This window comes from Penicillium cinerascens, assembly GCF_028974065.1.
Source record: "Penicillium cinerascens strain IBT 15544 chromosome Unknown scaffold_4_segment0_segment1, whole genome shotgun sequence".
NCBI lineage: Eukaryota > Fungi > Ascomycota > Eurotiomycetes > Eurotiales > Aspergillaceae > Penicillium > Penicillium cinerascens.
In genome coordinates, this window is record NW_026695298.1 from 3,854,334 (window position 1) to 3,875,685 (window position 21,352).

Below are 21,352 nucleotides of genomic sequence, written 5' to 3' on the forward strand. Positions count from 1 at the left end.
ACGGCGTAACCTTCACCTGGATTCAACCCACAAACCGGATCGCCATGGATGAAAAAAGCATCCCAGAGGGTAACCCGCCCCCGGTATTCCGCATCGACCTGTCACTGCCCCCCTCCGAGCGCTATGTTGAACTAGCCAGCCTGTATCGAGATCGAATGCGGGCTCTAAGGGGCATGTTCGACGAGCTGATCCAGTCCATTTCGCCCAAGATCCCCTTAAAGCTAGTTCATTGCCTTGCCCGGTCATTCTTGCGCAAACTGTACACCGACGAAGAAACAGAGGAGCTTCGCGGCATTAGCCGCGTCACGGATATTGATATGTACCTCTTAATCTCCCTCAATACGGTGCTCGATCTATTGATGGGCTGTACGAGCGGTGGTGTACGCACCAAGTGCGGATCCAGTACAAAAATGCTTCACTTCCGGACTTTGGACTGGGGTATGGATCCGTTGCGTGATTTGATCGTTCAACTAGAGTTTAGGCGAGGAGATGACCCCACGCTGCTTGCTACGACGGTCACGTATGTTGGGTATGTGGGTGTCCTGACGGGTGTGAGGAAGGGTCTCAGCGCCTCGCTCAATTTCAGGCCTGTTCACGACACTTCGAAGAATTTGGCTTTCTATTCCAACCATGTTCTCGTGCTTCTTGGGATTCGGCAATCTATCTCGTCACTGCTGCGACAGTGCATCTTTTCTTCTCCGTCTGCCCGGCCTGGGGGCTCAAATCTATCGACTCTGGAAAGCATTGTTGAAAATGTTCCCAGCATGCCCACGACAGCTGCCTACTTCATCTTCAGCGACGGGGCAACCACGGTGACCATGGAGAAAGACCACCGCACAGCAATCGTGCGCTCTTCACCTTCATTCATCGTCACAACCAATCACGACCAACAGTCTGACACTTCTCTGAAAGCTATCGCCGAAGATAAAAGACACCACCATGCGGGTCTCACACTGGTCTCAGATGGCATCGAGACCATGGCAGACCTAATCGAAGACAGTAATGAGAGACGTGACTGCATAAAGTCCAGATGGGACAAGAAATTGCAGCTGCACATGCAAGCCCGGGAAAGGGTCGAGAGTGTCGAGAATGTCGAGAGGCAGGAGGCCGAGCAGAACCTGTCGGATCAGCCACAGGGAACGCGGTCATCACCGCGCCTGAGGCGGAAAAGGGAAAAGGAAGCGGAAATGGAGCGAAGACAGGCTTCTATGTCTCGTTGTGATGACTCTGATCTGGCTATCAGTGAGAAAGAAGTGATATCTTGGCTCACCACTTACCCGGTTCTGAATGAAGAAACGCACTACGCTACTATCATGGACCCGTCTGAGGGGAAAGTGGTATGGGTTAAATGGTATGACCCAAGTGAATGGGGGGAGTGATTTGTCTACTTTACACATATCTACCTTGGGCCTCAAATTTTGGGAGGGGGGGGGGGGAGGTCTCGCATTATGATCCAAGTCCGTTATTTTGATCTTTGATGGAAGTCCAAATATCAATTCCGCAACAATAATTTCCATGGTAGATAGTAATACATGCAGCAGACGCTTCAAAATGACTCAAAAACGAGCGAAAAATGACTGTACTATAATACAGGGGCTAAAGAAACAGCTTGCCCTGGCCAGGAGAGGGCATGATGTGGGGACATACAGTAAACCAATACCATCATGTCGTTAATGTACAAACGAAAATCATAAAATCAGAGATTATCCTTGGCGGAAAACATCAGCGGTCCGTCAGCCAGACGATGCTAGGCTGTGAAAACGTTCTGTCATCGACTCGCATCGCGTGCAAAAGTACCTCCCGCGGCATGGACCCGTAGAATAGATCCTCATCAAGAGTCCCAGGCGGATGAGAAGGTGAAGTACCGGCGTGGATCTTCGTTTCGAGTGACGGACCATCCACTGCGAAGCCCAATTTATCTTGGCATCGGATGCGATCGTTAAGGCAGTCGATCATCAAGTCCAGGCGCTTCTGGATGAGATTCGTCACTTCGAGAGAGCTGTCCCAGTGGCGGCCGAGAAGCTGGACCATGCCGAGCGCTCCTCTGATGAAAGAGATACAATCCGGTAACTCAGCGACCAGGCCGGCTGCGCTGAGCACGTCCACCGCTGATAAAACTGCGTAGCCTAGGAATGGGCTCAACAAGGTAGCTTTGGGTGATGGTTTCTCCGGGGGGGATCGGGAGGAATGCATTTCGCTGGCGTATTGAGTGACCGCAAGAGCGATACGGAGGGTCTCCACTGCATGAAAACGAGCTCGGTGAATGTACTGAGCTAGGTCCTCAGATCGGAGGCCCTGGTATCGTGCATGTCGGTAGAGCTTCATCAACGTAGCGTGGTAAAACATGTGGATCAAAACAAATGTGTCCGCTTCCTTGGTCTGACTGGCCCGCTCCATGTTGATGGGTGAGAACGCCAGATGTTCTGGAAGCTGCCGAGACCAATCTTCGGTTCGACGGATGATGTTGACGTGAAACTCTTCGGCGAGGCGGGTGTATCCGTCCGGCGGAATGTGTGATAGGCGAAGGATGTGGAGGGAGACATCTCCCCAGATTGATAGTATCTGAATTAAAAACGCCATGGAACTCAGGGTTGACCGGTCATCTTCTGGTGCAGGAGACTGGTTGAGGACGGATTGGAAATATGGTGCCGTGGCATATTGTTGTGCCTCGTATATCTCTTCTCGGCAAGGCAGTCGGATCAATACTGATTCTGATGAGATGAATGACGAGGATGCAGAAAATAAGCTCGAAACCCTCTGGATGATGTTAGCAATTTACTCTTCGCCCACGGTCAGAATTAGGTCCTTACATCCAGAATAAATGCAACCCAAAATGTTCGGCGACGACACTCGATCAACGCCTGCGGGTGCAACCCATAATCGCAAACCTGGCTATGATCCACAATGACACCTCCGGACTCCATATTATACCGCAAGCCAGAGACCGCTCGTCCTGCGGCGCCGATCGAGTCCCAACACCCCACCAAAGAACCTGTGGCATAATACCAGAGACTCAAAATCAAGTGGCTCTGAGCAAGCTGCAAAGACAATTTGTGCTGACTCTTCTGAACGGCGAAGCGCGCTATGCGGGAATACTCCCTCAATGCGACGACCTTACCAGATCGATCAGAAAATATCGATCCCAAGGCCATCATCGAATAGAGCAGCATCTTGTCCTCGGCGGATTTCGTATGGCACGATTTCAGCCACAGAATGAATCGTGCATGTGGGAAGATATGGTACAGGCCGTCGTTCACGTTGGAAAAGTATGATTCGACATAATGCACGGTCATGTCGGGGTCGCTTTCGTATGGATCGATGTTCCAGGAACCTGCAAGCGGGTCGTTGGGGTTGATGTCCCTGAGTTCGCCCAGGATCTCAGAGTATTCGGGGAGTCGATTGGCTTCGATATGCTCCGGGTGTCGTGCGACCGATTCATCTCCAGCAAAAAGGTGTGGGATTCTGTACATTCGTGACCGGTATGCTCTGTCCACGTCGGCCATTGTTTCGTAGGTGCCTTCTGTTCCCGATGGTCCCTCGGATATCGGCGACTGTCCACCGGTTCCTGGCATAGAGGTTGGGCTGTTCGAGGCTCGTGGCATGTTATACAGAGGGGAGACATCCGAAGCCCCATGGCTGCCTGGTGAAAGGCCCTCCTTTGAATCGTATTTGCTAGAAGGGCCCGCGGAGTGGGAGGCTCTCAAAGCCGAGCGGTTTCCACGAGGGCTTGAAGAGCGTCAGTATTCAACATTTCTAGAGGCCGGTGTAGGCTGAGTACTTACGCACTCTCAAACCTGCATTCACGTCCAGACTTCTGGCACTGGTCGCATTTGGGCAGGTTCGGTTGGCACTTGATTTTCTTCTCTCGGCATGTCAGGCACGCCTGTGCAAGCCGCTTCCTCGGCTTTCCTGCCTTGGTAACACCCCAGTTTGCATTGACCGGGATTCCCTCAATGGCCTTGGGGCAGTGAGATCCATCCGCATAGATGTAGCAAATTCCTTCACCGTCGATATATCGCTCGTCCACGACGTGAGGAAGCAATGACCCCTTTTTCCGACTCCCGCTTTCTGGCGATGAGAGGTCACCACTCATGGCCTTTTCGTGATAGAGGGTGCCGTGGAAATGTAGTTGGCTGTGTTGAAAAGATGCTGTCGACGGGTCACTTCGCGTTGCTGTGTGATGTTTTAAGTCTCTAGGATTATTCATGGCCACCTGGGACAAAGGTGGAAGACCAGTCGGGGGCTGTGGATGCGATTCCGAGCGGGATTTTGCTCTGTCTTGCGCCCCGACCGAAGTCATCTGTGATGCTAAGCTCTGATCATGATGCCGGTGTGGATAAGAAAGCTCGCGATGGTCAATGGTGGGTGCAGGTGCTCCGAATGCTTGAGGATAAGAAGGAGGGGGGTTCGGGTCCGTAGATGGTGTCAACAATTGCCTGACAGATGGAAGTTGCTCGGTCTGTTGGCGTTGTAAAGGGGTCTCTGCTTGTGCAGGCCCTCTTCCTGGCTCGACATTTTCTCCATGGACGTGTCGTCGGAAAGGGTCCGATCCAAATTGGACGTTTGTTAGTGTCCGTGGAGGTGGAAGCTGGTATGGGTTTTCCCCAGATACTGATCGGTTAGCTGGGCGCTCCGAGGGCTGTTCCGGTAATTGGCCGTCTCTGGATGATAACATACGACCGAAGGGTCCAACGTAGTAACCTGACATGACGGGCGTTTGGATTGAGCGTCGAGTGCGTGGATCGTTCAGCAGAAGGCCATTCGCATGAGAGCCAAAAGACCCGTTCCACAAGTAGCTAGTCTGTCGTCCTCAGTGTGCTCAGTAGCACGACTGCGGAGGTCAAGTCTGTAGACTGCGATGACTGAAAGGCAGATTTACCGGCCGGTTGCTTGAGGCGCCGATAAGTGAACAGAAAAGAGAAGGCAACAGGTCTAGTGAATCAAACAATTTAGCAGTAACTTCAAGAACACCCCCTCTAATTCAGACGTACCAACTCGACTTGCACGGAGTCCAGCGCAACAGTCGGTTTACCATTAAAAGCAATGCAGTATAAGATCAAAATGCCAACCCGAATGATCGTGAACGATGAACTTCCCAGTCACGGCCTGCTCAGAGCTCAAATAACTCTGATCAGTTCCAATGGGCTAATTCGAACAGATATGAAGACCGATTTCAGTCCTCGGAAATCGAACCAAGCGGTGTCTGCTCCGGCGCATGCAAGTGCCGAGCGGTTAAAAGTCGATAACAAATTCAGACCAATGCGTCGCAAACAGTTCTGGCAGTCTTGGCCTTGGGTGCATGTTCATATACCAGTGGCGCTGCAGGGCAGGATCCCAGTGATTTGCATGAGTTTCGTCGAGACGCTCAAGAATGCGACGATAGTCGGACAACTCGCAAACACCAAACAACCCAACAGGTGGCGAAAGACGAGCCGATAATGTTGAACAATAAATTAACGCTTGGTCGCGAGAATCAAAAGGACGGCAGACAGGTAGCGACAGCGACGACAACCCTACCCAATCTAACAACCAGTGTCGGCACGAACTGTCGAAATGTAAAAGGCGACCAACAAAAGATAGGCAGATGAAGCGAACAAGCCCTAGATAGCCCTGATCTCAGAAAGGACTGAAGTGTTCTGGCCTGGCGGTCGTGATGAAGTCGGAATGAAGGATCCAGGAGCCGATGGTGGCACGCACCCGGACTATACAGGGAAAAGTAGCCTGGTCGTAAGCGTCGCCACTGGTCCGTTGCAAGGGGATCCTGGAACGAGAGCTAAAAGTAGCGTCCCCGCGGTAAATTCAAATAAACTAGAGGGAAAAGACAGCGGTTTGCCCCGAGCGCTTCTCTTCTCCCTTAGTGGACTCGAGCCCAGCAAATACTCGACCCCGGTAATGAGATTACCTGAAAAAGTGCAAAGACGGATGGAACCCAAAACAAAGACCAAACCTTGAAAAGACCGAACAAGGAAAAAGAAACAAGGCGGGACCAGAAAAAAGTGAAGGAGGGGTTCAACGACGCTTCAGAAGAGGGCAGGAGTCACAGTATGTATTATGGGTACGTGATAATTACAGGTCTCAAAAGTACTTCAAAAAAATGAATTTTATTTCTTTTAATTTAACTACTTTTACGACTCATACCATACGATCGACGGGATCGATCTATACTCTTCTGGGACGCCCCGTCCGCGCCTGTTTTCATAAAGGGCGACCGAAGGCACATGGGAATAAATGCGGCGGATAAGTGCAAATTTATGCGACAATTCCCACCCATGGTTTCGGGCCCTTTCTACCAGTCCCGCACGCCAAGAGCTACGTTGTTTAAATTCAGTATCCCACCCCATCGAAAAATTGAGATCAATATAACGCATTATGTGGGGACCACTCCCAGGCACCGTTCCACTACCAGGTCCGAGGAGTTCGGCATTCGGTCGTCAGACGCTGCCTCCGGATCGCCGATGGGGGGGGGATGGGGGGTTTGCTGGCGCAATCTTGACCTTGTCAGACGGCATTTGATTTTCATTGCCGTTATACCTGCCCGGTGGAGAGGGCTCTGATACTCGAGACTACGCCAATTGCTTCGACGGTTGGGGGGTAACCTCTATGGGTGCCGGATGAGCCAAGAGCGGCCTTTTTGCTACACCTCTATATTAAATCATGAACCTTCCGGATTCCAGGGTGGAGGCTTCATTTATGTATTAGAGGCGTTAGTCCCGGGCCTCCCAGGTGAGATCAACTTGCACGTTTGACTTCCCCATGATGTAGGTGGACATGAGATACATGACCCTGCTTCCTGACGAGTCTCATGTAAAAGGACGCACGACATCCAATGAATGAGGACAAGGGCGTTTGATTTGCGACAAGGGAGTGGACATGGGGTTACAACAGTCCAGCCGTCGGAAAGAAGCGCCAGCACAGATCGTCATGAAGAAATGGAGAGCGCGGCTGGAGAGGAGAGGAAAAGCCGATCTGGGACGGGAATGACGGCCGTGGATACCCTGCCGGCGGGGCATGGTCATGGGCGGCAGGGTGGCGCGGGCGACTAGATGCCTAGACGGGCAAATCCTCCTGGATCCAGCGTTGGGGCCGCAGGGCTTATCTGGCCGAAAGCCTCCGTGAAGATCGCTGGATCGCGTAGTGCGGTAGACTGGGTGGACTCCGATGGGTTCCCAAATTCTGGCCCCCCTCGGTTGGAGTGGTTCGGGTGCTCTCCCCTCCCCCAGTGTTTTAATTCCGGAGTGGTTTAAACTGTTCTGAGACTCAAAGCCGAGACCCTCCTCGCTTGAGGTTATTGCTGAACTGCATGTTTGGTCTCAGGTGGCCCTGACGCCCCTTTTCGGACAAAACGGCCAGACTGTCCTGGGCAGAATCTTCTACTCCGTACGGGTACACCCACGATCTATCCAACGTTTACCATCGCACCTTGACCGTGTTATGATACATCTCCTCTCCTATTTCACCAGAAGCAACAGCTTACGGGGTTGAGATGCAAGTAACCCTGCCAGCAGGGATCCAGGCAGCAGGCAACGTCCAATGGGCCAGCTCTCCACCGAGCCACCAACCCACCGGAACCTGCTGCTCCAACGACGAAGAACTCCGTTGACCACGTAGCGATGTCTCAAAGGCACGGCGATCCGATCTGCAAGCCGTCAGTCGGGATCGCCGCAGTCTCAGCCCCTGCTTTTGCTGTTCCGGGTTACACCCAAAGTCTAAGAGACAGAAAAAAAATTACCCATGTATCATTCATGGAACCCAGAGTCGACCGGGAAGAATCCAATCCATGAATTGTACAGGGCAATTAGCACAATTTCATCTGGCATTTCCACCCGAGAAATCCGCAACCCGCACTCTACGAGAGTTAGGGCAAGATCACGCCATTGGACAATTCACCCACGGACCCTACTCTGTTCCGAACAATTACCGGCTGCGACGTTGTCTCTTCTTCGACTATGATATGGTGGATGATATTTCCATACCATATCCCGAGTCTCCAGGCAATAGACTTTTCACTTGGATACCGACAATTCATGTTGGGAATGACTTCAGACACGCCAAGCTGCCTCTAGATCCATCGCAAGTAGGAAAAGGGACAGATCCCGTCGTCCTTTCACCGAGGGTGGATCGGTGAACGACTAACGCCCGGTTCCTGGCCACACTACTGTACTACGACTCTACTACTGCGAGAAGAGATGTTTTGCATGACCCGTGCTCCAAACTAAAACTCTGCGGAGTAGCGTCGGAGAGAACTCCCGGTAGCGCAACGCCGCACTCTGTGCTGCAACCCCCCTGAACCGATTCGTGTGAGGGTGAGACATGCACACCACTCCATGGGCCAACCTTGGAAAAAGACCTTGGCTATCAGATCTGCAACGGGTCTCCAACGGGCGAAATCACGACTTCGCAATCGTTGCCACTTTTGCAATTTTTGCAAAGTTTTGCATGCACCTACGGGCTTGTCTCGTGCCCTCAGATCGGTAATTTCTCATCGGAGGTCAATGCTGAGCTTAACTCCCGATGGTCGTCCGACCGCATTTATGCTTACTGTACTCCTTTTACTCCGTACGGGAATTAATTTGACCGGAGGCGAAGAAATCTCCGACCCACGTTTCTCTGTTTACATTTACAAAAAAACCTTGGAATGCGACACCTGACGGGTCACGGTTAGTGAGTGGCTCCCCATGTTGCATCTGCCCCAGTTACCGTGCAATTAAACTCACGGGCTCACTAGCGGGTGGCCATTGTAACTCGGCTGCTGTGAAGCTTTCACAGTGTCGCACCGAGAGCCAAGCCACCCGTCAACGCGAACTGTGTCATCGAACAAAGGGAGCAATAAAAAAAACTCAATTCACCCGTCACCTGGTCTCGCTACCATCCACATGGTACGCTAGATGCGATCCCTAAGACACCGAAAGGGCAAGCCCGCTGTACTTTAAAGGAAGGTCCGTTTCGGCCCCTGACGTAAATCATCTCCACTCGCGCCGGGATAGGCCTCAAGCTGGCGACTATCAGCCGCCGGAACCTGACGGTGTTCTTGGCAACCGTGTGCCCACCCGGCCACGGCCTCTGATCTTCGCCCCGTTGGATGACCTACAGGACTCGTTTGGACGTCGGTAGTGACGGGTGAATTTCCCGGAAAACCCAGCGTTCGTCCGTGCCCGTGCAGATTCCTGATGACTGACCTGCCTACTGGGTTCACCCCCCGTCTGGAGCCGAGGAGGGGTCCATGTATTGATCTCGTAAGATCCAATCAATCCAGCAACCCAATAGGCACCCACTCACCCACTCACCCCTCCCCCTTCTGTGGATTCCATCTCCAAGGGTACTGGGAACCGGCGGGCGCCGAGAAAAAGTCTAATTAATTGTGCTTCTAGAACAATTGGCATGTGAAGTAATTTGAGGGTTTTTTTTTTTTCTCCCTGTGGTGTATCCGGTGGTGCCTGGTTCCTCCTGCTCCGCGTTTCAGCTAAAAAGTAGTTCCATGCTTCGGACTCCGGCTCTCTTAGGCTTCAGCCTCAACGTTGGGTTATGATCGCCGGGCTCGATTGGGATCACCGGCTTGACAGGTCGCATTTTTCGTGGACCGGAAACGGGTCCGAGGAGACTAGTTCGAGGGTTACTGATGCATGTTTCATCTTAATCTATTTAGTACCTCCACGGCCTCCGTTCTATCCTTTTGTTGAGTTACACCTGCTGCTCGTACATACATGTACACACATGTTCCGTGGACCTAGGTCAAGTCCACTAGGAGGCATGTGATTGTAAATACCCGTTGATATCTGTTTTGTTCCGGCCTGGGCCCGGGCAGCCCAGGCTATAGGGAAAGACGGTGACTCGCATGAACACGTTGCCAATGGCGTCAGATGACTTTATTTGAGTTGTGACCTCTCGTTGTACTCTATTTGTAGGCTCGTGCTTCAAGTTTGCCAGCTGCATATCAAGTCTGATCACACCTCTCGGTGCTGGTAAAATAACCTGTTTAACAAACCCATTGCAGTGCCTAGAATCTTCTCGGGTTATCCAATAGGTAGTTCAGTTTTGCCGGGCAGCTGGCATGTTTCACCCGGGTTATCCGAATCATTATCAATCTCCGTGCTACCAACAGGTGCCGAGGCGATCTATATATTTACTCGGTCAGCTCACGCTGAATCAACGAAACAACTTGAATTACTTTGCAACTCAAGCTGGCAAGACACGACATTAAGAATCTCTCAAGGTCCCAAGGGTATGATAAAAATGGATTTGCTATAAAGGAATGCACATCTAGCCCTGGAGATTTCGGCGCGATCTACCCAGGAGAGGGCATTGGCCGTCGGTGATACTACTGTCCGTTCGGGGACCAAAATTGCAAATTGGCAGAGTAGTGACAAATAATCAAAATATCAAGAAAGCTTTGGACCCCAGAGCTTGTCTCAAATCAAAATAACAGGCGAAAATAGTCCAAAGCCGTCATTTAGGCTGGGTAACCCAGTCTGTACGGGGCGATTCCTGGCATTATAAGTAGAATACCGAGGCCGCAGGATCTTGATAGAACCTTGATGTAGCTGCTACTTACCAGAAAAATGTTGTTCGGTTTACATCTACAGGACTTACCATGGTGCATGAAAAAGGGGGGTTCCCGGGTGAGGGTGACAAACGAAAATATAGAATCGATCATGATCATATTATTACTCCAAATGAACCCAAGGGATATTGCAAAAAAGGCATTGATTCATTTTTGCTCTGAGACTACCGTTTTTTCATCCATTCACCGTTACCAGAACAGAGGAAAACACGTTTACTCCTCCTTCAGGACCTGCTCGAAAGCAGCAGCGGCGCGAGTAGGCTTGCCACCCTCGACCTTCTGCTGGCCAAGCTTCTGCTTGGAGTAGGCAGCGGCGTAGGGGTTGAGACGCAGCATAACCTGCTTGTTGCGCAGGGGGTTCTTCTTCTGAACGTTGGTGCGCTTGGTGCGGGCGTCACCCTTGGGAGCGCGGAGAACGGACTGGATTTCAGAAGAGTTGATGAGGCGGGTCAGGTCGGCGTTGGAGACGGAGTTGGAGGGCAGGAGGAAGTCCTTCTTGAGAGCCGAGGGAGTGGTGGTGGTGCCGTAGACCTGGTCGAGGGCCTCGAAGGCGGAAGAGGTCCAGACGACGAAGCGGCCGAGGTGACCACCGGGGGCGAGCTGAAGGAGGTTCAGGGAGAAGACGGAGGAGGTCTCAACACCGGGAACGTTGCGGAAGGCCTTGACGAGCTCCTTGCCATCGGTCTCGGGGTTGTAGACAACCAGAGGACCGCGGCGCTGGCGGTAGCGGCGGTTACGGAGCTTACCCTTACCGGCACGCATCTTCTTGGACTTCTGGACCTTGACGAGGTCCTCACCGGCACCGACGGCCTGGAGGAGGGCAATGGCGGCCTTGGTCTTGGTGAAAGTAGTGCCGAAGGCCTTGGACTCGATAACGAGGGGAACCTCGGGGACCTTGGCGACGCGGTGGCCACGGGCGAACAGGAGGGCGGGGACGGAAGAGGCAGCCAGAGCAGAGGCGGTAGCGAAGCGCTTCTGGTTCAGGTTGATCTTCTGGTGCCACTTGCGCCAGACCTTGGTGGGAGCGAACATACGACCGGAACGGCACATATTACCGAAGGCAGCCTGACCGGCACGGTGAGTACCACCACCAGAGACACGGGGAATACGGGCAACAGCACGGCCTATTCAGTAACAATCATCTTGTCAGCGTCTGTTGTGACCAATGCCTTCCCAGCGGACTCGAATTGAGTTTTTTTGGTCGTTCTCACTCGAATCTCGAGAATTTGATTCTTCACGTACCAGTACCCCAGGACTCAGCAGAGGTCTGCTCGCCGGCCTTCTCGCTCACGGCGTAGGGCTGGCGCTTGTTCTTGGCCATACCGGCGTGCACCTGCCTGTAGATGAGGCGTCAGTATTTCCCATCTTGAATAACCACATTTTTTCGAGATCGAATTTGACGTACTGGACAATGTCCGAACGGATGGGGGCGGCGAAGACCGAGGGCAGGGGGTGGGAAGCCCCGGAGGGCTTGCCCTCAGCCGTGGCGATAGAGACGGTAGGGCGAGAGGCCATTGTTGTCGATTGGCGATGGTGAGGTTGAAGATCCAACTTTGCCGTCAAGCCTCACCTGTGGATTTTTTCGCTTACTGTGAGTTGCGGGTCGTGGGCACGCTAGCCCTAACCCTGATTACCATAATAGGACTAGCCTAGCCACCCAAAGGCGCTAGCGCACGATGACATAACCAGTAATTGACACCTGAGGCAATAAGGCCCCACTCTTGAATTGATCATTGTTGACATCTCATCTACTCAATCAACCCTTGTGGAGCTGCCACTACATCCGTCACCTACTTGAAGATTCGAAGACTTCGTCACTGTCAAATTGTCCGTGTCGGAATATCATTTATGGCGAGACTCAGTGGGTCTAGTGCTGTCAACTATCACCTCCAAGCCTCCTACATACAGATCTGTAGACTTGATCTTGGACGTCTCGCATTACTTCAAAATGGAACTAACCCTACTGGACTACCTCTCTACGATGATTACAGTAAAAACAACTGATGATAAATAGGAACACATTTGATTGCACAAAGCTCGTGAGATGGCCTACTCCGAAGTCCCATCTCTAAAATGTACACGATGAAAAAGGGCAAAAAAGTGCACCGAAATAAAGAGGGTCCGTCCTGGGGCGCCTTATATCCAGGATCAGAAACGAAAGGAAACAGAAAGATGCAAATGATGCAAATGATGCAAATGATGCAAATGATGCAAATGATGCAAATGATGCAAATGATGCAGAGAATGCAGAGAAGCGAAGAGAAAAGAAGACAGTATCCGAAACCAGCAGATGCCGTGGGTCTATGCTAAAAGCATACTCAAGCGTGGTGGCCACCGATGGTGCGCTTGCGGAAGCGCATCTCGGAGACTCGGCGAGCCATCTTGGAGGCGGAAACGGACAACTCGGAGCTCTGGCCGGCGTTGCAAGTGGTGCCGGCAGCCATCTGAGTGATGGCCGACCATGCACCACTGGCGCAGCGTTGGAAGGAAGTACCGGCGATGCAGTTCCACTGTCCCTCGTTGCTGCAGGGGCCGCTAAGGGCACCGGAGCTGGAACTGGAGCCGGAGCTGGTCGAGGACGAAGGAGCGGGAGCGACCTGGGTGGACGACGGAACAGATTCGGGTACAGCAGGCGCACTGGTCTCAGCCAGGGTTGAAGAGGAGGTCGGGGCCGGGGCAGCAGAGGAAGTCTCAGTGGGAGCACTGCTAGCGGCAGACGAAGAACCAGAGCTGGAGCCAGAGGAGCCGGAGCCGGAGCCAGAGTCGGAGCTGGAGGAACCGGAGCTGGAGGAACCAGAGCTGGTATCGCCCGAGCCGGCGAACGTGGGAGTACCAGTACAAGCAGCTGAACCCTCAGGAGCGAGGTTAGCGGGCTCACCCAGGAACTCAACATCATCACCAGGCTGGGGGAAGCGAATGTCGACGCCTTCCTTGGTGGTGCAGCCGTTGACGTTGGCAACGAACATGGGAGGGAAATTGGCGGTACGCTTCTCAACAACAGAGACTTGCTCCTCGGGGGAGCGCTTGGAAGAGCCGCCGGTAACGGTGACGGGAGCACAGTTCATGTACATCTCACGGTTGCCGATGCGGTTGAACCAGGTCCAGGCGAGGGTGTACTTGCCGGCTTCAATGCCCTCGGGAATGGTGAAATTGAAAGTATAGGGATCAGCCATGGTGGAGCCACCGGAGAGGTTACCGTCGACATTGGCAGGGCAACCGCCCTCGAAGGACTTGATGACCTTCCACTCCGTGTCCTTGGAGGGAGCGCGGTCGGTGGTCATACTGATCTGGCACGAACCGCCGCCGTGGGTGGCACTGCCTTGGAAAGTGAGAAGGTGGGACTCGCCAATGGCAATCTTGTTCTCCTCAGTGACCTCGTAGGTGTTGCTGCGCAGCTTGCAGGGGAAATCACTGCCATCAGCCGCCATTGGGGCGTTGGTGAGGGTGTCCTTGCCATAGGGCACCGGGTTGGTCATGACCATATGAGCGTTGACCGCGGAGGCGCCCAGCATGGCCGCCAGCATCGACTTAACGAACATCTTGGACAATGGACTTTTTTTTTCTGGTTCGACAGAAGGTTGCAATAGTAGATCCGCTTTGTACCAGACGAATGGGATCAAACAAGAAAGGATTGGATCTTGGTAGTCGCGAGTGGGAAAAGAGAGGATTCCTGCGTTTGGGGTGTTAGTAAAATGTGAAGAATAGGACATGATATTCCAAAACGACAGGGATGGAAGCTGATCAGAAACGTGGGATGTATATAAGGAGCCTCATGCAGCCTGAAGGCAACCTCCAAAGGCATTGTGTCATAGGCAGAGTGAAACAAACGACGTAATTCACCAGCCCCATTGACAAAGCAGATCAAAGGCAGACAATGAGACAACAGGAGACAATACCTTTGTATGAAAGAACAGGAAATGCCTTGTTAAACAAATCCTGCTAATGGAATAGTCGTGGAATGTCAAGGACTGAGACTTGGCTCTCACAGAGAGGAATTGGAGATATCGGTCTGGAATAGACGAAGCTGCAGAAGCGAAAAAAGGAATGAATGTCGGAGTCTGCCACAGGCGAAGACTACCAAGGAAGTCAAGGGAAAGGAACACAGGACTGGCCTGTTGAAGTCGAACCGAGATGGGAAGAAGGGAAGGACGGAAGTGCACGAGAGAAGAAAAAACACATGCAACATTGGCGCCGGGAGATTTTATATGTATAGCTGGAGTCGGCACTGCCGCCAGAGCCAACGTCAGGTCCCTGGAAATGGATCCAGCTGCCCATCATCCCATCATCCCATCATCCCATCATTACACGATTTAATCAATCGGATACTTCCGACGTTTGATCCTCCACACACAAACCCCGGAGACGGACAATGATCACATCCCGCTGCACTGAGTGCAGGGCGAGTGGGGATAGCATTCGAGAAAAGATGGGATGTTTCACAATTTTCCTGCACCGTCGAAGTATAACGTAATTCACGGCCAACCCGTTAACACGGCCAACCCGTTAGCCCCACCAGAAATCGCGCGTCCAGTCCTACCTACCATCTTCAACTACCCACCATGCCACCAAATCGCTCTGAATCCTGGCATAAATCTGCTGAGCAGGAGGGCAGGATCCTATTAGCCCTTCAGGCGGTGCAAAAGGGCCAAATTAAATCTCTCTACGCCGCAGCGAAGCTATACGATATGCCCTACACTACCCTCCACGACCGCGCTACCGGAACGTCTCCACGCGTCGATAAACGCTGGCATAGCCATAAAATGACACAATTAGAAGAGGATTCGCTTACTGAGTGGATCATCTCTATGGATTCGCGTGGTGCAGCACCTAGGCCCTCTACTGTGAGAGAGATGGCTAATATCCTACTGGCCACTCGTGGGATTCACCCTCCGCCTACTGTAGGCGTGAATTGGACATCATCCTTCGTTAAACGCCGCGAAGAGATCCGCTCGCGCTTCTCGAGACGCTACGATTACCAGCGCGCCCTGAATGAAGATCCGAAGTCGATACGAGAGTGGTTTAATACCGTAAAGCGCGTGGTCGATGAGAATGGGATACAACTAGAGGATATTTATAACTTTGATGAGACGGGCTTTGCGATGGGCCTTATATCGTCACAGAAGGTGGTTACGCGAGCTGAATACTACGGTCGGCGCTCTATCTTACAGCCAGGAAACCGCGAATGGGTTACTGCTATCGAGGCTATATGCGCCGATGGCTACGCACTACCGCCATGTGTGATATTTCAAGGCAAGGTTTATATTGCTGGCTGGTTCGAATCAAATCTGCCTAGCGATTGGCGGATTGAGGTCTCGAATAACGGCTGGACTACCGATGAGATAGGCCTTCGCTGGCTACAGAAGCACTTCATTCCATATACGAATTCGCGCGTACGAGGTCGATATCGGCTATTAATTCTTGATGGCCACGGTAGCCACCTTACACCTCAATTCGACCGAATCTGCGCTGAGAATAATATTATACCGCTCTGTATGCCTTCGCATTCTTCGCATTTACTCCAACCGCTTGATGTTGCGTGTTTTGCTCCGTTGAAGCGCGCATACGGTCGCTTCGTGAGCGACCTCGCCCGATATGGCTATAACCACATCGATAAGCTCGACTTTCTCGCAGATTACCCTCGGGCGCGTATCGAGGCGTTTCAACCGCAGACTATCCAGACTAGCTTCGCTGCTACTGGTCTTACACCGTTTGACCCAGAGCGTGTGCTTTCTAAGCTCAATATCTCGCTCCGAACGCCAACACCGCCAGGAAGCCGACCAAGCAGTAGATCTAGCCAATTCACACCAAAAACGCCTAAAACAGTGATTCAGCTACAAAAGCAGGCTACCTTACTCAAGAATCTATTGAGACAGCGGTCAAATAGCCCTCCGTCACCCTCAAAAACTGCTGTGGATCAGATTATCAAAGGTGCTTATTTATCGATGTATAACGCTGCGATACTAGCGCAGGAGAACGCTAGTCTACGTAGAGCAAACGAGAAGAAACGCCAGAAACGTACACGGTCGAATCGACAAATAGCACATGAAGGAGGCCTATCTATCGCAGAGGGCCAACTGCTAGCTCAGCAGCCAGACCAGCCAGTTGAAGATAGCCCGGTGGTATCGCGTGAGGCAGGCGAATCAGCTAGTCAGGCAGATTTGCCACGCAAGAGGGCTCCGCCAAGGTGTAGCGGGTGTGGGGAGTTAGGGCATAAGATTAATCGTTGTAAGAAGCGCTAGTTTGAGATGAATTTATACTTTCTTGGTGGAGTTATCTTGAATAGAAAATTGGTAATGGAGGTGGACTAACGGGTTGGCCGTGTTAACGGGTTGGCCGTGAATTACGTTAGAGATCGCGAACTTGAGTGGTAATCAGGCCAAGGAGGCCCCAACCAATCATGACAGCAGAAGCGCGATCTACTAAATGAGCCGAGCTTGGCGACTGGTGGCGAGCCAACCACCCGCGCAATAGTTGGGCGCAATAGTTGGCCCAAGGCACGGTCCACCCGAGTCAAGGGGGATGACCTGTCGCACCATGAAGCTGGGGTTTCCAACGAGTTCCAAGGGTTCCATGTGTCTGGGCCTCCAAGACCGCCAAGACTGTCTGCCCGTTAGCGCCCTCCGTTCTCCTAGCGGTCGTCTGCGAATCATCGAGGCAATGCCGATTTCAGTGCCGTCTTGTGCCACCCGTGAGCTCGAAACTGGAGGTTGCACTCGTGGCCGGCTCAGTTTCATCAGACTTGACAGCTCCACCCTTCACCTTCACCTTCACCTTCACCTTCCCTGCCCGCGATTGGCATGTCCATGCATCCACGCCATTGCGACCTATACAAACTCTGATCTAACCGTATGATGCAGCGCATCTTGGACATGGCTATAGCTGGCTTGTTTTCTGGTTAAAGGCAATCATTTTGCACCACTGCGTTCTCACTATGCTTGACCCTTGTCGGAATTTAAGATATACCAGGGGCTCGGCAATGAGCTTCCGATCCACAGTGGCTTCCGGTAGCATCACATCGGCTCGACAAGGGTAATGCTCAAAGCTGTGGGTATACTAGCCCTTCTTCGCCCGTGAATGAAGGCCCGACGTGGTGCGGCTTAGCGCCGGTGGATATCCCGGTTCGGGAGGCATTGAATGTGTCAGCCGAGCTTTGTTTTTGTGTTTCAGGGTCCATCTAGTTCTTGGCGCAGAGTGCATCTGAGCCGTCCTCTGGATGCCACTGCGACTGCCTTGGACTCGGAAAAAAAAAAAAAGAGAAGAATCATGATCTAGAGCAGCCAAGACCCTAGTCTGCGGATACCTACTCCCTGCGATATATGAAGAGTGACAGCCGGCCAATCCATGGTCACAGTTCTCCGCATCCGAATGAGCGATCCATCAAAAAAAGCCCAGCAAATGTGCCTGTTAGCCGTTTCAAGTTGATCACTGCCCCATCTTGAACCTCTTCCGCACCTTGATAGAATGACAGTTCTTGTCTTCGACCCTCCCTGCATTCTCGTCCCTCGGGTGGACTGGCCCCATCACCAATCTCGGTGATCCCGATACCTTGATGTGTGGATGCCTGATTTCGAGAGAGTCTGTCGTGAGCTCGATCGTGAAGCTTTCAAAACCGATTCTGACTTGCTGATCAGTTCCCTCATTCCATGGTACACTGGTGGTTCTCAAATTAAACTAGAAGTCTAAAATTCTTGTAAGACCGGACAAACTCCCAAGTTGGGTTTGGGTTGGCGTGGGCTTTGGCGCACTCTAGTATGGGTGAAAAACGATGGATTATGGAAAAATTAGCGTTGCGGTGCAACGCACCCTCACCAGCAGGCCGCTTTCATTTAGGCTCCCCTAATTTGCGTAATGTAACCCACTCCCCCTATCTGAGGGGTTTTCTTCTTTCTCTCTTCATCTATTGCTTCATTGTGTTGTTCACTTACCATTCGTGACTATGTCCTTCTACCCGCCGGGATGGGACTACAATCGGGTCTTAAATGCATCTGATGATGAGATTATGGGCTTAACAGACGAACAACATACAACGATGTTCAATGGTCTCAGCGAAGCTGGTCTTTTTGACTATGTGATGGAGGTTACGGAACGCCGCGACCAAGAGGCTCGGGCTGCTGCGGATGCCCAAAAACCAGAAAGATGAAAAGCTAGCGCAGCGAGAGGGTTTTTCTCCCTACCTAGATAGCTTAAAAAATGGTTTCAAGTTCTCTGATCAATGGTCCGCTTGGGGGTTTGTTATATTCCGCACTTGCTATTATGGACCAACTCATGAAGCTCTTTGGGCCGAATTTCGCGATCGCTGGGACCTGATTATGCAGCAGGAAATTGCGGAGTATCACAATTACCATCCTAAACTGGATCGAGCGATCGAATTGCGGAAGAACCGCTGGGTAGAAGATCCTACTTTGGATGGCGCCTCGCCTCAAGAGGTTTCGCGGTACGTCCTCGACATTATTTTAAGTGTTTACAACTTTGCTTTCGCTGCTAACAGAACTTAGGCGCTTTGATGAGATGTGGCCAAATCTCTCTCGTGGATATGCCACTTCTATCTGCCTCATGGTCACGCCGGACTCTTTGGAATCGATTCTGAACTCGCCTCTTCCGTCTTCAGCCCCTCAACTTAATCTCAATGTGATCAACAAGTGCAGAGCTCCAAAAATATAGCTGGATATTAACTATTCAACACCTTTCTCGCGGAAAGGGACGTACGGTCGGCCACGCTACCCATGGAAGCGCGTCGTAAGCTCAAATTCCAACCAAACTGGAAAGAGTGGACGGGTGAAATTTCATTGATGTTCATCGCAATCAAACTTTCTGTCCCATGCACGCTCTTTGTGGGCCCAAGGTAGTATCGACTCCTAATTGCGCGGGAAGGCATGCTGTTGGCGTTGCCATGCCAAGACGATAGGTCCAATGTGGCTGGAAGTCTGCTTCTGGGGCGAAGACCCTGATATTTCCCAAGTCATGAAATGTCCAGATACCCCAGCATGCCCACCGAGAGGATTTCAGCCAGGAACGATTTCTCTGATGCCAGTCGACTCTATCATTTTGTGGAACAGATACTACCGCCTTTCGCCTATCATTTCCGACTGATTCAACCCTACAAATAAAGCCCAGTTGATTGCAACAATCCAACCTTGGAATGGCGTCATAGAATACCCCAGTCGCAGTCGTGATTTATGAATTGAACATTGCTAAAAGCTCTTGAGCAACATGATCGAAGTAGGGCCGGGCCCCGTGTCTAAACGTGAGGGCCGCCCCAATTCTTCGGAGACTACAATTATGGCCGAAGATAAGCTTCTTCAATGCTTTGTTTAAAACCAAGTGTGATGATCTCGGGAACTTGACATGTCCGAAGGGACAAGTTCAGGATCTATGAGCAAACCGCGACCTATGCTGCCATCGCGTTTTCAGACCCGGAAGGTGCAGGCGTATCACTTGCCACAGTAAACATAGTAGAGAAATGTATCTTCACCCTCATATACTGGCAGGTGGTTGTAACCAAGAGGGCCCTCGGTGCCATGTTGGCACTATGCCTCCGGCGGGGGAATGGGTAGGGTGCTAATATCTCAAGCGAGCAACTTTCCAGCGCAATGATCCTTTCCCACCATCACGGAGACGGACTCTCGAGAGAAAAGGGTACCAAAAGAGACTGCAAAAGAGCAGTTCATTTCTTCCCTTTCTTTTTGCCCTTTTCAGGAGCAGCCGAGTTCTCCTTTTTGTCGAAACCACCCTTGACCAAAGCATCCCGCCCGGCATCATTAATGAGCCGGAAGCGCGCAGGACCTAGGTGGATTCCTCCATACCACCGAGAGACGACAACCAGTACGTTCCATACATTCATGAGTTGCATCACATGCAGTAAGCGGCCCCCAGCAGCGGTCTCTCCATCATCGTCATAATCTTGAACCACCGTCTCCGCTGCATCAGGATCAGTGCTGGACCCGCCGTCTTTCTTTTGTTTGATCCGCCAGGCACTGATGTTGTGCGTTGCCACAGCCACTTTCTTATCCGTCGCTGTCAGATGGTCTAGAAATGCCTGTGCCTGCCCCAAGCTGGTGACCTGCACCGCTCGAGCTAGGAATACGGATTTCTTTTCCGTGATGATGTCGGAGAGAATCCAGTCGGGTGGGTTATCGAGACCGAACCTATCGCGTAATGACAGCGCAGCAAAACCTTCTGCCGGTATCTTGGATTCGTCGGCAACTTTGCTCGAAGATTGCCCTGAGGCGTTTGACTCGGCCGGTCCAGCCTCATCATTGTCCTTGTTTCCACCGATATTCAACTCGGGGAATACCTCCACGGCCTCACTGATCACATCAAAGAGACAGACAGTACCGGGCTGCCACGTTCGTTGCACAATATCTTCCAACACATCCACGGCGATCTTTCCTTCCCCACGCGCGGCAGTCGACGCAGTCCCAAGCACTGTAGGCCGCGCCTCCGGGTATGTGGCACCGAAGCCAAGCCGAAAAGATAGATGTGGTTGACCGGGGATCTGGAGTGTTACTGTTGTTTGCGTGTTGTCATTTGAGATACCGGAAGACCCCAAGTCGATTGTGCTGTTGGAGTGAGCGCCGGCCGCCCGGCTCACCGTGACGGTATCGGGCTCGTAGATGGCATTGATGGCTTCAATCTCCTCGGCGAGGTCTCGGTTTTGTAAATCGTCCAGCTGCGACATTGTTCGGGCAAGGCCCCGCGTAGTGAAGAATGCCGACTTCGCACGCCGCCGCGAAATTGACTGTCCCCACACGACTATCGTCAGGCATCAAGGCATCAATATCTACACCACGCTTT

General features: G+C 52.1%; 7 protein-coding genes across 7 annotated transcripts; 2 read left to right on the plus strand and 5 right to left on the minus strand.

The window, feature by feature from the left end:
• Positions 1-44: 44 nt before the first annotated feature.
• Positions 45-1,379, plus strand: N7498_010584 (uncharacterized protein; the record flags this gene model as incomplete). The annotated part of the gene is made up of 1 exon (XM_058457640.1): positions 45-1,379. One exon carries the CDS (start codon positions 45-47, stop codon positions 1,377-1,379), a length of 1,335 nt encoding a protein of 444 aa, XP_058304539.1.
• Positions 1,380-1,722: 343 nt separating this feature from the next.
• N7498_010585 (Zn(II)2Cys6 transcription factor) lies at positions 1,723-4,708 on the minus strand (the record flags this gene model as incomplete). Its single annotated transcript, XM_058457641.1, has 3 exons — positions 1,723-2,757; positions 2,811-3,726; positions 3,783-4,708. The coding sequence occupies 3 exons, from the start codon at positions 4,706-4,708 to the stop codon at positions 1,723-1,725; spliced, it is 2,877 nt and encodes a 958-aa protein (XP_058304540.1).
• Positions 4,709-10,637: 5,929 nt separating this feature from the next.
• On the minus strand, positions 10,638-12,117 carry N7498_010586 (60S ribosomal protein uL4). The gene is made up of 3 exons (XM_058457642.1): positions 11,964-12,117; positions 11,801-11,895; positions 10,638-11,682 (listed from the first exon to the last, which is right to left on the minus strand). Exons 1-3 carry the CDS (start codon positions 12,071-12,073, stop codon positions 10,772-10,774), a joined length of 1,116 nt encoding a protein of 371 aa, XP_058304541.1. The 5' UTR covers positions 12,074-12,117; the 3' UTR covers positions 10,638-10,771.
• Positions 12,118-12,876: 759 nt separating this feature from the next.
• Positions 12,877-14,097, minus strand: N7498_010587 (lytic polysaccharide monooxygenase AA11 family protein; the record flags this gene model as incomplete). Its single annotated transcript, XM_058457643.1, has 1 exon — positions 12,877-14,097. The coding sequence occupies one exon, from the start codon at positions 14,095-14,097 to the stop codon at positions 12,877-12,879; it is 1,221 nt and encodes a 406-aa protein (XP_058304542.1).
• A 3,127-nt stretch (positions 14,098-17,224) lies between these two features.
• Positions 17,225-17,429, minus strand: N7498_010588 (uncharacterized protein; the record flags this gene model as incomplete). Its single annotated transcript, XM_058457644.1, is given in 2 exon segments — positions 17,225-17,382; positions 17,393-17,429. 2 exon segments carry the CDS (start codon positions 17,427-17,429, stop codon positions 17,225-17,227), a joined length of 195 nt encoding a protein of 64 aa, XP_058304543.1.
• A 1,065-nt stretch (positions 17,430-18,494) lies between these two features.
• Positions 18,495-19,219, plus strand: N7498_010589 (uncharacterized protein; the record flags this gene model as incomplete). Its single annotated transcript, XM_058457645.1, has 3 exons — positions 18,495-18,635; positions 18,658-18,992; positions 19,054-19,219. 3 exons carry the CDS (start codon positions 18,495-18,497, stop codon positions 19,217-19,219), a joined length of 642 nt encoding a protein of 213 aa, XP_058304544.1.
• A 1,003-nt stretch (positions 19,220-20,222) lies between these two features.
• N7498_010590 (IMPACT family protein) lies at positions 20,223-21,236 on the minus strand (the record flags this gene model as incomplete). The annotated part of the gene is made up of 1 exon (XM_058457646.1): positions 20,223-21,236. The coding sequence occupies one exon, from the start codon at positions 21,234-21,236 to the stop codon at positions 20,223-20,225; it is 1,014 nt and encodes a 337-aa protein (XP_058304545.1).
• Between the last annotated feature and the right edge of the window lie 116 nt (positions 21,237-21,352).

What these genes read in the sequence shown, in the direction of transcription:
- N7498_010586 (XM_058457642.1), bottom strand. Translation starts at nt 12,073, where the DNA reads ATGGCCTCTCGCCCTACCGTCTCTATCGCCACGGCTGAGGGCAAGCCC. An exon ending in ATCCGTTCGGACATTGTCCA is followed by an intron (nt 11,896 to 11,963) that starts GTACGTCAAATT and finishes CCTCATCTACAG; the next exon opens with GCAGGTGCACGCCGGTATGG. An exon ending in TGCTGAGTCCTGGGGTACTG is followed by an intron (nt 11,683 to 11,800) that starts GTACGTGAAGAA and finishes GTTACTGAATAG; the next exon opens with GCCGTGCTGTTGCCCGTATT.